This window comes from Triticum aestivum, chromosome 1B (genome assembly GCF_018294505.1).
Source record: "Triticum aestivum cultivar Chinese Spring chromosome 1B, IWGSC CS RefSeq v2.1, whole genome shotgun sequence".
NCBI classification, from domain to species: Eukaryota; Viridiplantae; Streptophyta; class Magnoliopsida; order Poales; family Poaceae; genus Triticum; species Triticum aestivum.
Genome location: NC_057795.1, coordinates 433,841,417 through 433,855,407, shown reverse-complemented (window position 1 = coordinate 433,855,407; position 13,991 = coordinate 433,841,417). Strand labels below are relative to the sequence as shown.

The 13,991-nt window shown below is 48.7% G+C and overlaps 1 protein-coding gene across 1 annotated transcript; it reads right to left on the bottom strand.

Annotated features, from left to right (window-relative positions):
* Window positions 1-10,413: 10,413 nt before the first annotated feature.
* LOC123092217 (glycine-rich cell wall structural protein) lies at window positions 10,414-12,819 on the bottom strand. Its single transcript, XM_044513923.1, has 4 exons — window positions 12,567-12,819; window positions 12,340-12,470; window positions 11,628-12,252; window positions 10,414-10,839 (listed from the first exon to the last, which is right to left on the bottom strand). The coding sequence occupies exons 1-4, from the start codon at window positions 12,637-12,639 to the stop codon at window positions 10,712-10,714; spliced, it is 957 nt and encodes a 318-aa protein (XP_044369858.1). The 5' UTR covers window positions 12,640-12,819; the 3' UTR covers window positions 10,414-10,711.
* Window positions 12,820-13,991: the final 1,172 nt, after the last annotated feature.

The following is a 13,991-nucleotide window of genomic DNA, read 5'->3' as shown; positions in this document are numbered from 1 at the left end:
TAGCAGGGGGGTCCCACTTGTCATTGACTCAGGGGACTCAGCTTGGGCCCACCCAGTCAACGTCAACGGTCAAACCCGCCGGTCAACGGGTCAAAGCCTGCCGGCGTTTAGCCGTCGTCGAGGCCAGACGCGGCGGCATGCTGCGGGATTTGCCCACAGGGCTCCATTTGCTACGCAGAGAGCAGCTATGGGCAGCTGGTGCTCGCCCGCATCCAGCCGTGGTGATGGCTTGGCCGGGAAGTGGCCGGAGCATCATCGGCGACGAGTTTGGCCGAGGCCGAAGCTCGGGCCAGCTCGTGCGCGTGGCTGCAGTGGCCTAGGTGGTGTGGCGCTAGCATCTACGGCTCCTACGCGTTGCGGGGAGTGTGACGGGCACAAGCCCGTGACCAAATGGTCACCGGAGCAGCGCCGACGACGTGGTCAGGTGGCGGCGCATTCGGGCACAAGAGACGCGGTGTCTACGGTATTCTAGGGGCAAAATAGAAAGCACGGGGAGGTTCAGAAGCTCACAGAGAAGCCGTAGGGATGGTCAGCATGCTCGGGGAAGGCTCGGTGCGGTCGGAACAACGACGGCAATCTGGGGCGGCCCGAGGTTGAAGACGACAGCGGCGGGGATGATGCAGGGGCTCCGGCGTCGTGCGGCTTGGCTAGTCGACGTAGTCGTCGACGACGAACCGTCCGGACACGGTGAGAGGGCGCGGGGACGGCGTTGGACGCGGCTGTGGCGAGCGGCGGCGACGACGACGTCTCGGGCGACGTCGGGGAGGGCGAGAGAGAGGAGCCAGGGGGAGGAGCGGGTGTCTGCGGGGTCGGGGAGAGGGAGAGGGTTCGTCCCACGTCAACAGCTGGACGAGGGGAGCGGCGAGGCGGCGGGCAGCTGCGTGGCACGCATGCTGTGCTCGCCGTCGAGCAGCTGCCTGCCTGCCTGGCCAAGCCAAGCAGCTCGCTAGAGCGGTGACTGGGCTGGGCCGGCAGGTGGGCCTGCTGGGTGGCGCCAGGTAAGACTTTCTCTTTTGTTTCTGTTTTTTTAATATTCTGTAGGTTTGTTGCATTTCTAAAAATACCTAGGCAACTCCAAAAATCACCAAACTGCACCTGGTCCTTAGTTAGAATATTTCCAGCATGGAACATTTTAGTTTAGGATTATTTGAGCATTTGAAATATTTATATAATTTAAATGCCCGAATTCAAATAGTTAGAGATTTAATCCAGTGACCTTAGAGTGACCTAGAAATCTGTGCATCACTTCTGACAGTGGTTTAGGACCAAGGTAAAGGTGATGAACATTTTAGAAGGGCATTTCAGGTTCATTGAAAATATTTTTAGTAAACCCTAGTTGGATTCAGAGGGTTCTGGGGTTCTGCCTTCCCCATTTCAAATTTCTGATGAAAGGTAAACATGATGCAACACTCTAATGCATGGACAAGCTAGGATGTGACAACTCACCCCCACTAAACAAGAATCTTGACCCGAGATTCAAGCGTAGGGTAAGACGAAGGGGAAACGCAACCTAACACAATCCTCATGATCCAGGTTGCCCTTCATAAGAACATTGATTCGATCACCATCATTGACTCGATGTCTTCCTCCAGGAACTCCTACCAATATGACCACGAGAGGGAAAAGAAACTCTAGAAGGATCGATCTTCTCAAAGATCGAGCAACTCATGATCAACTCACGGAATGAGACATAGAAACATCTCACGAGCTGAGACGCAAAGCACACATCCATAGGAATGGGGTGAAGCAGATGACGAAGGTTCACTAGGTAGACAACAATTTTCACGCTTAAGAAGGTGGTGAACGGTTGTCAACGTAGCGAGGAGTTGAGTTGCCATGATACCATAACGAGACATCTTGGAGGAGGGTGATTCGTAGAATTATTACCTTAAGTGGCAAAAAGAATGACCTTTGATATAAAGATCATTGAGACTCTCTATATCAGCCTAAGGCAAATCACATCAATCGTTTGGCAGAGTTCGAAGGAATGGCATACCCAGACTAGAATGGATGATGTGGATTACCTTGTTGAAGACAACACAAGGGATAATTTGCTTATCACCGAAAATGGAAGGGACCCATGGTAGAATGGCACATTGGCGGTGCAAGCTGGGAACAAAATGCAAATGCTGGGAATGATTCTGGTAACTGGGGAGGAACCGCATCAGTAGAGAGTGAATCCACTGTTTGAAAGGGTTATAGCATAACCGAGGAAACTGAGAGCACTATGTAATTAATGTCGACGATAAAACCTAGCACTTACGCGTGCTCTCAAGAACTTGAGCATTTCCATATTCATCAAGGTTTACCAATATCCGTGTCAAGAATCCTGGCAACACAACGTACTACCATGATGAATATCGGTGGAAGAGATGTAGATGCAAAGGAAGATAACACCGTCTCAGATTTCACCTTGGCGAGGCCAAGGTAACAAAATCTGGATGATCGACCGAGAGACATTTAGCACTCCGCTTCTAATGTTCTCCTTGATGTGCTAGCGTAACCCATTTACATGGTTTGGTATCTTGAACATCAAGTAAAAGGTCGGACTTCGGGAGCATAAGAATCCGTAAGGATTAACTACAGAGGTAAATCCTATGAAATCCTCATGGGGAGGTGGCCAACCTCCCGCTCGGTCTGCTCGAAGCCTGGCTGGGCGGGATTGTTTTCGTCTTCGGCACCATCCGGATTGCTATCGTCTCTTGTGCCGGTATCGCTATTTTTGCTTTGGCAGGGCTTAGAGCGGCGCTGATGACGCCGGTGCTTAGATTGCTTCTCCAAGGGATTATCCTCCGTTGCCTCATCGCCATTGCTTTCTTTAGGGGTGTCGACATCATATGATATGTATATATATATATATATATATGTATATATATATATATATATATATATATCATATGATGAGGTGGCTATCCAGCGCCCTGTGGGCGGTGGTTCCTGTTCTTCTCCTGCATCGTCGTCCATACTATCGATGTCTTTGGAGTCGAAGTCAAGCATGTCGGTTAAGTCATCGACAGTGGCTATTAAGTGGGTGGTGGGTGGGGAACGAATTTCTTCGTCGTCCGCTTCCCACTCAAGCCGGACATAGTTCGGCCAAGAGTCTCCTGATAGGGAGACGGATTTCAGTGAATTTAGCACGTCTCCCAAGGGTGAGTGCTGAAAAATATCCGTGGAGGTAAACTCCATGATCGGTGCCCAATCATATTCGATAGGCACGGACACACGTGGTTCGGAACCTATGGCCGGAGACGAGTCCGAGTGTCCGACGACACAGATCTCTTTGGAGGTGAAGTATGTGTTCAGCTCCAGCACCGATGAGTTTACGGGCTCTGTGGCGGGGTCCATCCAACCGACCTCGGATGGCGCGATCTGCTCCAAATTAAGGGCCAGGGAAGTCGCATGTGGGATCTCCCGAACACCGTCCGATGGCAGATCTAAGTCATGCTCGTCGTGACTGTTCGGCGCTCCTGACATGGGCTCAAATCCGTCGAAGATCAAGTCTCCGCAGATGTCGGCAGTGTAGTTCAAGTTTCCAAACCTGGCCTGATGGCCAGGGGCATAGCTATCAATCTGCTCCAGATGGCCAAGCGAGTTGGCCTGCAGTACGAAGCCGCCGAATATGAAGATCTGTCTGGGGAAGAAAACCTCACCCTGGATCGCATCGTTGCAGATGATTGAAGGAGCCATCAAGCCTTGTCATGACGACACAGTGGAACTCTCAATGAAAGCGCCAATGTCGGTGTCAAAACCGACGGATCTCGGGTAGGGGGTCCTGAACTGTGCATCTAAGGCTAATGGTAACAGGAGACGAGGGACACAATGTTTACCCAGGTTCGGGCCCTCTCGATGGAGGTAATACCCTACTTCCTACTTGATTGATCTTGATGATATGAGTATTACAAGAGTTGATCTACCACGAGATCATAGAGGCTAAACCCTAGAAGCTAGCCTATGATTATGATTGTTGTTGTCCTATGGACTAAACCCTCCGGTTTATATAGACACCGGAGGGGGCTAGGGTTACACAAAGTCGGTTACAGAGAAGGAGATCTACATATCCGAATTGCCAAGCTTGCCTTCCACGAAAAGGAGAGTCCCACCCGGAGATGGGACAAAGTCTTCAATCTTGTATCTTCTTAGTCCAACAGTCCGGCCAAAGTATATAGTCCGGCTGTCCGAGGACCCCTTAATCCAGGACTCCCTCACGAACCTCCACCTGTGCCACCTTCCTCTTCTTCCTCCTCTCTGGCTGCTTGTCACCCTCCACCTGTGCTTCCAGGGCCAAGACCACCTCCACTTCCTTCTTGACGATGTCAAGAACATCGGGAAGCAGCTCGACGTCAATGGGGTGGTGCTTGTCACCCTTCCTGGCGACAGGCGCCACCATTTGGACCTCTGGCTCGGGGACGACTGGCGCCACCTGGACCTCCGGCTCATCGTCAGAGAGGATAATCACCTTTGGCTCCACCCAGCCAATCAACCAGGACGAGTTGGCGGTGTAGCCAGAGTCATCGTCGGAGCCAGAATCGTATGCTGAGTCGGACGTGATGTAATCGGAGACGTCGTTAGGCCCAATGAGGTCGGGCTGGTAGTGGTCCCAGTAGGCCGTGTTGACAGGCGCGGGGACGGCCACCTCGACGTTGTGGACGCGCTCCGCTCGCGAGCCAGCGCGCGACGGATCCGGCTGCCGCGGCACGGTGGCGGACCGGTACCTCCACCACCGGGCTCGCTGGCCCGGGTCGTCGGAGCGCGTCTCCTGCATCGTGAAGCGGAGGACGAGCGTAGGAGCGATACCGAGGCGGTCGATGCAGGCGCACTCCAACTCGTCGTCGGTCATGATCTTGAGGAGGCCACATGCGTGGTGACGCGGCATCACAATGCTGGGGAACCACTTCCCGATCTCCGTCAGGTCCGCGCGCATCACCTTGTTGCCGCCTGCGAGGTCATCACTGACCCTCTGCCAGGCGGGGCTGTTCTCCATGCCGGCGGCGGCGGTGTGGTGGTCGGCGGCGAGGGCGGAGTGGGGGTTTGGAAGCGGGGTAACCGAGGCAACGTGGGTGGACTGTGGACTGGATGTGAGTGGCGAGCGGAGCGGTGGGTGGGTGGGCTTAAAGAGCAGAGAAGGAAACCGAAAAGACGTGATCCGTTTCGCCACTAGCAACTACTAAATATATAGTTTAGTATCTGCCCTTGATCAAAGCACTACTACTTACTCCACTGGCATTGCCCCAACGTTCAATAGTATAGGTCCCGGGTTCGAGACCCAGGCCACCCCTTTTTTCTTTTTATTTTATTTATTTTATTTTATTTTATGCAATTAAGTATAAAAACCAGTGAAGAGATAAGTACATACCCATTCTAACAGTTAACTGGATTTTAACAGTTGTCTGAATTTTTACAATTTTTAATTGAATTTTAACACTTGTCTGAATTTAGTTATCTGACAAAGTTCAGTTAAGACAAAACCATTCTAACAGTGCAAAAGCACTGAATCACCTCATTTAAGTTCAGTTAAGACAAAACCATTCTAACAGTGCAAAAACACTTGATTGATTGCTGACTTCATCTCATTGTGAAGAGATAAGCACACAATGGTTTACAAGTGCAACAACACTGAATCACCTCATTTAAGTTTTTGCCAAAATTTTACAAGTGCAAAAGCACTAAATCATCTCAGCTCTAACAGTTAGAGTCTCATTGTAGTTTTTGCCAAAAAATTACAAGTGCAACAACACTGAATCATCTAAACTTATCAAACATGTTCACTCTCTTCAGCTTCTTAGGCACATGTCCACTTGGCCCTGGTTGCTTCCTCTGCTCAGCTCTTATTCTCTTTAGTGCTTCCATAGTTCTCTTTGCTTCTTGATCTTCTTTTCTCTTCAGTGCTGCCTCTGCTTTAGCTGCCATTGCTTCAAGAGCTCTGGCCTCCTTCTCTTCTTGCAATGCAGCTTTAATTGCTGCTGCAGCTTCCAGCCTTGCTGCAGATTCCACAGCTTTCTTCTCCTGTGCTGCTCTTCTTCTTCTTCCTGACTTCTCTGCTTTCCTCCTTGTAATTTCTTGCCTTTTTGCTTCTACCTCCTCTGTTTTCTTCTCTACCATCTCATCCATGGCCTCAAGTGCTGCATCTCTCCTGGCTGCCATCTGTCTTTCCTTCTCTCTTTTCATCTTCAGCAACTTCATGGTCTAGTTGCCTTCATTTGTAGCTGTTGTTGTCTGTGCTGAAGTGTGAGAAGTTGCTGCCAGTGAAATGAATGATGAATCTGGTAAAATGCTTTCAGTATCTTCTCTAGGAACATGACTGGATTGTTGCATCCTATCCAGCATTGTAAATCCAAAGTGCTGCACCTGTGCAAAACATTCATCACATGCTAGTATCAGTACAACAAAAAAGGAATGGGCCTGCAAAATACAACTAAAAAAAGGAAGGGACGAAAGTAGAGAATTTGCCTGAAAAACAAGTGGTGTATCTGCTCCATCATCTTGTGTGACAATGACCTCCTCATGTGTATCTTGGCCATCAACATGGACCTCCTCATTTGTAACTTGGCCATCAACATGGACATCCTCCTGTGTAACTTGACCATCATCTTCTGTGCCATGAACCTCCTCCTGTGTACCTTGGTCATCAACTTGTTCATCATCTGACACATCATCAGGAATGACCCTTGGACCCCTTCTTGTTGTTCTCCCTACTAGATTTGGCAAAATGTCAGCCTTTCTTTGATTACATCCTTTGATGTTGTGGCCTGATTCATGACAATATGAACATGTTATTATGATTCCATGTCTGCTCATCACCTTGGTTCCATCTTTGTTTTCAATCTCATAAGGCTGCTTTCTCCTACTCTTGTTTGAAGGCCTTCCTACTTTTTTTCATACACAGGTGGCTTGATTTCACAACCATTCATCTTCTGCCACTCACTCCTATCTCTGCAAGGCTTGATAATGGGTTGGTATGCTAGCTTGAGTGCTTCTATACTGTAACAGGAGTGCACCAAACTCTCAGGATCAATCCTCTCATGCCTGCAGCATGTAATTGCATGGTGACAAGGAACTCCACCAAGATCCCATCTTTTGCATGTACACCTTTCTTCCTTCATGTCAACAATGTATGACCTATTCCTGTTGTCAACCTGAAAGATGCCATCACCAGCCCCTGAAACCATGCATGTAGCTGACAGCTCTATATTCTTCTCATTTCTTTTCTGAATTTTTGGGCATATTGAGCCAGGCTAGGTCTCTGCCTCCTTTCTTTTGTTGTAGAATCTGACCATGAGCTGAGTTTTGATCTTGTCAATCATTGATCTGAGATGCATCTCCCTAGCCTCAAGAATATATTTGTTGAAAACCTCACAGTTGTTGTTCAGAAGGATATCACACTTAACCAATTCTCTTTGGAAGCCCCTAACCCAAGTGTTGGGTGGTAGCTGCTCAAGCCATTTTTATGCTTCTAGGCTGATGGCCTTCATTTCCTCCATGCTTTCAGCCCAAAGTTCTGGTGTTGTGCTCCTTGCACACTTCCACAATTGGTTCTTAAGAACATCTCCTTTGTGTGTTTGCTGAAAATTCTGCCATATATGCCTAACACAGTGTATGTGCTCTACATCAGGAAAGTGCTGCCTCACTCCCTTGATCAGCCCCTTTTGCTGGTCGGACATTATGGTCCATGGCTCTATGTTTACAATTCCCAAGTCACTCTTCAGATTTGACAGAAACCATTTCCATGTGTTAGTGTTCTCTACCTCAACAACTGCAAAAGCTAGAGGGTAAATGCAGTCATTAGGATCCATGCCAACAGCACACAGCATAACACCTCAATACTTTGTCTTCAGGTGGCATCCATCCAAACAAATGACAGGCCTACAAGCTTGCATGAAACCCCTTTTGCAGGCATCCAGAGAGAAATAACAACTTCCAAATATGCCATCACTGACACCCACATAGAAAAAACTGCCTGGATTTGATCTTCTGAATTCTTGTGCATAATCCCACTTGTTGTTGTACTGCTCCAGTTCATCTCCTTCAATGACTTTCTTCACTGGCCTCTTAGCCCTTCTCAGCTTGCTCCTTGTTGCTGTCATGTTCCAATCTTTCTGAACCACCCTTGCAAAAAATTTCATATTCATGTTTTCATCTGCTCTGAAAGAATCAACATATTTTTCAGCCATAAAAGGAGCAGGAATGACTTAACACACCATTTCTTTATGCATGTATGCTTTGGGTTGTATTTTTTTATCATGAAGCAGTTGTTTCTCCCATCAAATGATGCAGACAAGGTCCAAGGGCACCCATCTTCACAAATGGCATTGAGTCTTTTCCTATCATTTCTGGGGCATTTAATGTCAACTCTCTCCTGACAACTGTACTCTTTGATAGCTTTCCTCAGGAATTCAACAGAACCAAAGGTCTGGCCAACATGAAACTGTGGTTTAGTGAGATCGTCCTCTCTAAAACTTTTGAAATTCAGCTTCACCTTATCTTCATCAGAAGAAGGCAGACACATATCCACATCTTCAGTAGGATCATCATGTTCTTCTTGCAATGCTACAGCTTTACCTTTCTCACAATCAACATTTCTGGCAAATAATTCATCATCATCTTCAAGATCAATGTCTGAATCAACAAGCTGAGGATTGTATTCTTCATCTGAACCATGGATTACTAAATCACCAACTGCATCTGTTGCATCCATGTTCAAAAACCTACAGGATCTTCTGGCCCTAAACCCAAACTGAGATGAAAGGTAGGTAGTTCCTGGCTGGGGTGGACTTGGTATGAAATGATCTTCTTTTGACTCTGCTCCACTTTCTGACTCTGCTTCATCTAGCTCATGCTCTTGATCATGCTCATGCTCTTGATCATGATCATGCTCTTGATCATGCTCATGCAGCTCCTGTTCCACTTGAGGCAGCTCAGCCTGCTCATGTTCCACTATAGTGAGCTCAGCCTGCTCCTCTTGCTGCTATTGTGGCTGCTCCTTTTGCTGCTGGTGTGCATTCTCCTTCTTGGGCCTAATGCCACTGAACCTGGCAACTAGAGGATCCTCATCATCAGAGTGAACATGAACAGGAGAAATAAATGATCTCATGCTCTCATCATGATCAAAGAAAATTTGTTGGAAGTGGTTGCCATTTAGAGCACAATCCTTCATATTTTCTGTCATAGTGTTGTCCCCTAACTTAACCTCTCTTAATCCATTCTTGTAGACTGTCAACCCAGGAACACACCAATAAGCCCTGATCCTACCCTCAAACTCATATTCAATTTCCTCCACTAGACTGGCCACAACATTAGGTGTCCAATTATCTATGTCACAGTAATCATACCAAATGGAGTGACCTTTGTGATAATCCCTATGCTTGCCAGCACATAGAAAGTAGCCACCATGTATGACCTCAACAGAGAAGTGGTTGCTTAAGGGTCCTACAAAACAATCAAGTTGAAAAAGTTCAGACATTTCAGACTACAGAGAGGTTCAGACAGTTCAGACATTCAGAGTTTTTTACCTTTTCAGAAAGAAAAATAGAGATTCATGGCTCCAATTAACAAATGTATGATCTTACAGGTCGTAAAGCAACCATTTTTGGTAAATCTGACCCAATGTAAAACAATTTTTGGTCCAATTAACACTCTGACAATAAAAGCAAATTTTACTGCTTAAACCCTAGACCCTTGGACCCATGACAAATTGGGGGGGGGGGGGAGAAAGAACCCTAACCACTCCAGATCTCTGCAAACATGGCCATCTACTGCAAACCCCCCATGACGCAGCCCTATTTTTGGCCTGCCACAAAATTCTTCAAGAAACTGCTAAAACCCTACCACCCCACACCCAATCCGTCAGAGAGTTGAACGAACGCCCAAACACTAGCTCGTACGCGCAATTGATGCGACCAAGAACTCTTTACGGGAGCTAAATTGGATAGATCGAGCAACGGAGCTGCTGGCGACGACGACGTACCGTACAGGGGCGGTGATGCATCATCACGACGACGCGAAGGAGCAAGAGGCACGTCGCGCAGGCCCCTACCGAACGGTGCGGAAGGCGGCGGCTCAGCGTCCGACGACGTGCTCATGGAGCCGTCGTCGACGCCGACGAGCAAAGGCACTACCTCGGCAGCGACGACGAGCAGAGAGGATGCGGGAGCAGAGAGGGTGCGGGAGCAGAGAGGGTGCGGGAGGAGACATGTGCGGGAGGGTGCGGTCCGACCAGGTGCGCGAGCGTTTAATGGTCAAGTGTTGGCGCATTTGCAAAAAAAACGAACTACTAGTATTAACACCCCCCTCCCCCGCGACCAGGTGCTACAGAGGTGGCGGTCAAAGCCTAGTTGACAACAGCTGACTCGGCCAAGTCAGCGAATACGTAGGCAAATTTGTATATACGGACCAAAGTGAACCCTCTGCGCAAGTACATGGACTGTAGTTCGGATATTTTGAAGTAGTGGTACTAAAGTATCAGCCGGCTCAAGTTTTGTGACATGTGATGAATTTTTCTCTAAGGATGGAGGTGCCACCCAGTTGGATCATTCTGGACAAAACTGATCCGAGTTATAGGAATGATCAAGCACAACCAGGTCATCAACATTTTTCTTTTTTTGGACAGAAGGCCATCAACATTAGGAGGCTGAAAACAACACGTGCAAACACAGCATTCATCAAGACGAGATCATCACAACCCGCTGCAACGTGCCCGTCGCCGTTTCTGTCAAACCTAGAACAGCACCAGCCATGCGCCGGCCCAGATCGCCAGCACGGAGGAGCAGGCGCCCTTGAGACTGAGAGTGGGCCCGCCCGCGCTGCTGGTCGGCTGACTTTGGTTGCTCACCGCCACGTGCGAGCCTGCAAGTGCACGTCCACGCAAAAATGTTAGTACAACACTGAAGATTTCTTCGCCTGTTGCAAAGTTACACTGAAATTTTTGCTCCAGGAATTAGATATTACTCTTACTCCCTCCGTCCAGGTGCATAGGGCGTCTAATGAAAATTTATTATTCCAAATATATAAGTCATCATGTATGGAAGGAGCTCCTCATTCCCACGACCATTAATTTTCATTTTACATGCTACTACTTTCATTGGTTCACGCATTAAATAGGATTTGCATGCTGCTCTTAGAAAATTAATGACAAGGAAAAACCAATGTAGTGATTGGCTCTTCCCAATTTTTTAAGCAGGCGAAAGAAGATTAATTATTGCCATTGATTTTTGATTTAGCATCCTCTATCCAATCTCCATGCACCTAGGTTGTGATGCAGTTCCTTAGAGCATGCTTGGATACGTTTTAGTCCCATGACTAAAATTAGTGGGACTAAAACTTGCTAGTCTCACCCATGCTTGGATCCAAGTACTAAAGAGACTAAAATCTAGTTGTTGAGCATTTATTATCCTCCAAACCCTCCAATCCAGAACTAAGGAGAGGAATTAAATGAGGAGAGAGAGCTAATACATATTTTAGTAGGTTTCCCATGACTAAAAGATTTTAGCTTCAAGACTAGTTCTAGCCTCTCTTTAGTCAGGGGTGCTTGGAACTTTAGCCTCTAAAAGAGACTATTTTTAGTCAGACTAAAAATAGTCCCTTGTATCTAAGCACCCTCTTAGATGTCCTATGGACTTGGACGGAGGGAGTACCTGCATTGGGTGAAACGCTTGTGATGTTGTCGCTGCCAATGGCACCGGTGGCAGCGCCGCCGTTGGTAGTGTCGTTGCCGCCTCCAGCCCCACCGCTAGCTCCTCCGGCACCGGCGCCTCCGCCCATGGCCCCGCCGATGCTGTTAGTAGTACCACTGGCACCTCCACCGCTAGCACCGGCCGCGCCACCGCCTCCGCCAGCGGCACCGCCCATACTGTTGGGAATGCCACCGGGCCCGCCGATGCCGTTAGGAATGCCACCGGCAGCCCCGCCTCCAACTCCACCACTGGCACTGCCGGCACCAGCACCACCACCAGCGTTACCAGCCGGCCCGCCTCCCATTCCACCGGCAGCACCGCCGGCTCCTGCTCCGGCTCCTCCTGGGCCGTTGACGTTGCCGCAGGACATCTGGAAGACGGCCTGGACGCCCTGCATGAGGCCGGGGTTGTAGCTGACGAAGTTGCCGAAGATGGCGTTGACGCAGCTCATCATCATGGTCACGTGCCCGAAGCACGGCGGGCTGCACATGATCGCCGTCGACGCGCCGCCCGGGGCAGGCGGCGGCATGCTCGCGCCGGTGCCGCTGGCATTGATGCCCATCGCCTGCAGGCACCCGGTGAGCACCTGCCACGCAAAGTTTGCTGTTCATTAGCTGGCCGCTGAACGATGCCACTACAAGTCTACAAGCGCAGACGAGAGATGATTATTTACTGGTCTGTTGTCAAAGCAGAGAGCAGCTTGCGCCACAATCTGGACCGAGTCCTGCGTCCCTGGTACTATCGCACCAATGCCCGACCCCCCTCCGCCTCCCGCTCCTGCTCCAGCACCACCACCTCCCTGCCCTGCATTGTTGAGACGAAACGAAAAACGGATTAGCGTCTTCTGTAATGAAAAGATTAACAGTTTAACAAGTGATGCAAACCAGAGCTGAACTTTACCTCTGCAACAGGAGAAGACAGCAAAGAACATGACAACTATGAAGCACAGGTTCGTCAGCTTGAAGGAGGCCATGGCAACAGACAGAAGATCGTTTCAACTCTCGCAGAGCCTGCTGCTTCCTGTCTGTGCAGATTATGCAGTTGAGTTGAACCGGCTAGTTGAAGCTTATGATATGCAAGCTAGAGTGAGTGGCTTAAACAACTGTGGCCTGGGATGTTGCTTGCTCTATTTCAGGGATGCATGATCGATGCTATATATGGCCCTGTGAGCCGTGACTGCATGACCCAGTGCCATATGAAAATGATGGTCTGTGCCAGTCAGGTGCCAGTGTTTGGTATACAAGAACCAACTACTCTTCACTTGTCTCCTGGACTTTGTTTACCTGAGGACGTCTGCATAAATCACACCTAAACTTCTCTTAAAAAATTAAAATCACACCTAAACTGGCGTCGGGGTGTAGTTCCGACCTAGTTCTGTTGACTATGCCAGACCTAGTTCTGTACCTTGATGCTTCAGTTCAGGGCTTCCGATGGATGAGGAATGGGAAGCGTGTTTTCAGTTCTTACCAAGATTCACAAGTTTTCACCAGTTCTATTCGTGGTGTGGGCAGTGCAGATATGCACAGATGGCACCCTACATTGATCTGTTGGACAGGAGACCGTTTCGAAAAAAAAAGGGACAAGAGTGGCACCTTTTAATAAGAAGGCCACATGCATGGTTCTGATGAAGAGGGGTAATCCTCTTTTTTTTTAAAGAGTAATCTTATGCATTGTTCACGTAGCGTCAGGTAGGCGCAGAGAATGACACGTGTCAAAATGCTTGATGTGCCAGCTAGGCAGCAATGGCAACGGACAGTTTTCAAATGATTCTGCGGAAATCCCACTGCGCCAGTCGCATGGAAACAATCCGAGACATTCAAGTGAACCACAAATTTTCCGAAAAAAGAGGGGCAGCAGGAGCTTCACATCATTTCATAATCCGAGAGATTCAGGCAGACCTCACAAATAGAGCGTCTATTGCACGTGCAACTGAATCTCGGTTAAATTTCACCGGTTTGGCAAAGTTCAAGGGACCAAAATTTTGCCACCATAGCCTTGAGACATTTTGACGACGCGCAACAATAAACTGATTCATCCATTCTATACTGCGCGCCAATTTAAAAGTCGGTCGCTGTCGAGTACAGCCTGCTCCTCTTTTGCGCGTGCATTGCATGCAGAACGCCAGAAGTCCAGAAGTGGCTATGCTACGTAGCTCGACCGCATGTCGTTGAGCTCACTCTTGACCGGCTTGCAGGCCGTGGTCGAGGGAGGGAGGGGTACGGTAGGAGTACATGTCAAGTAGCCGACCTGCTTTAGTTTCTCGAAATCGCGTGCTTGCGTGCGATGAGCGCACAAACCGATCACCTAATGCTTAACCATTTGCAG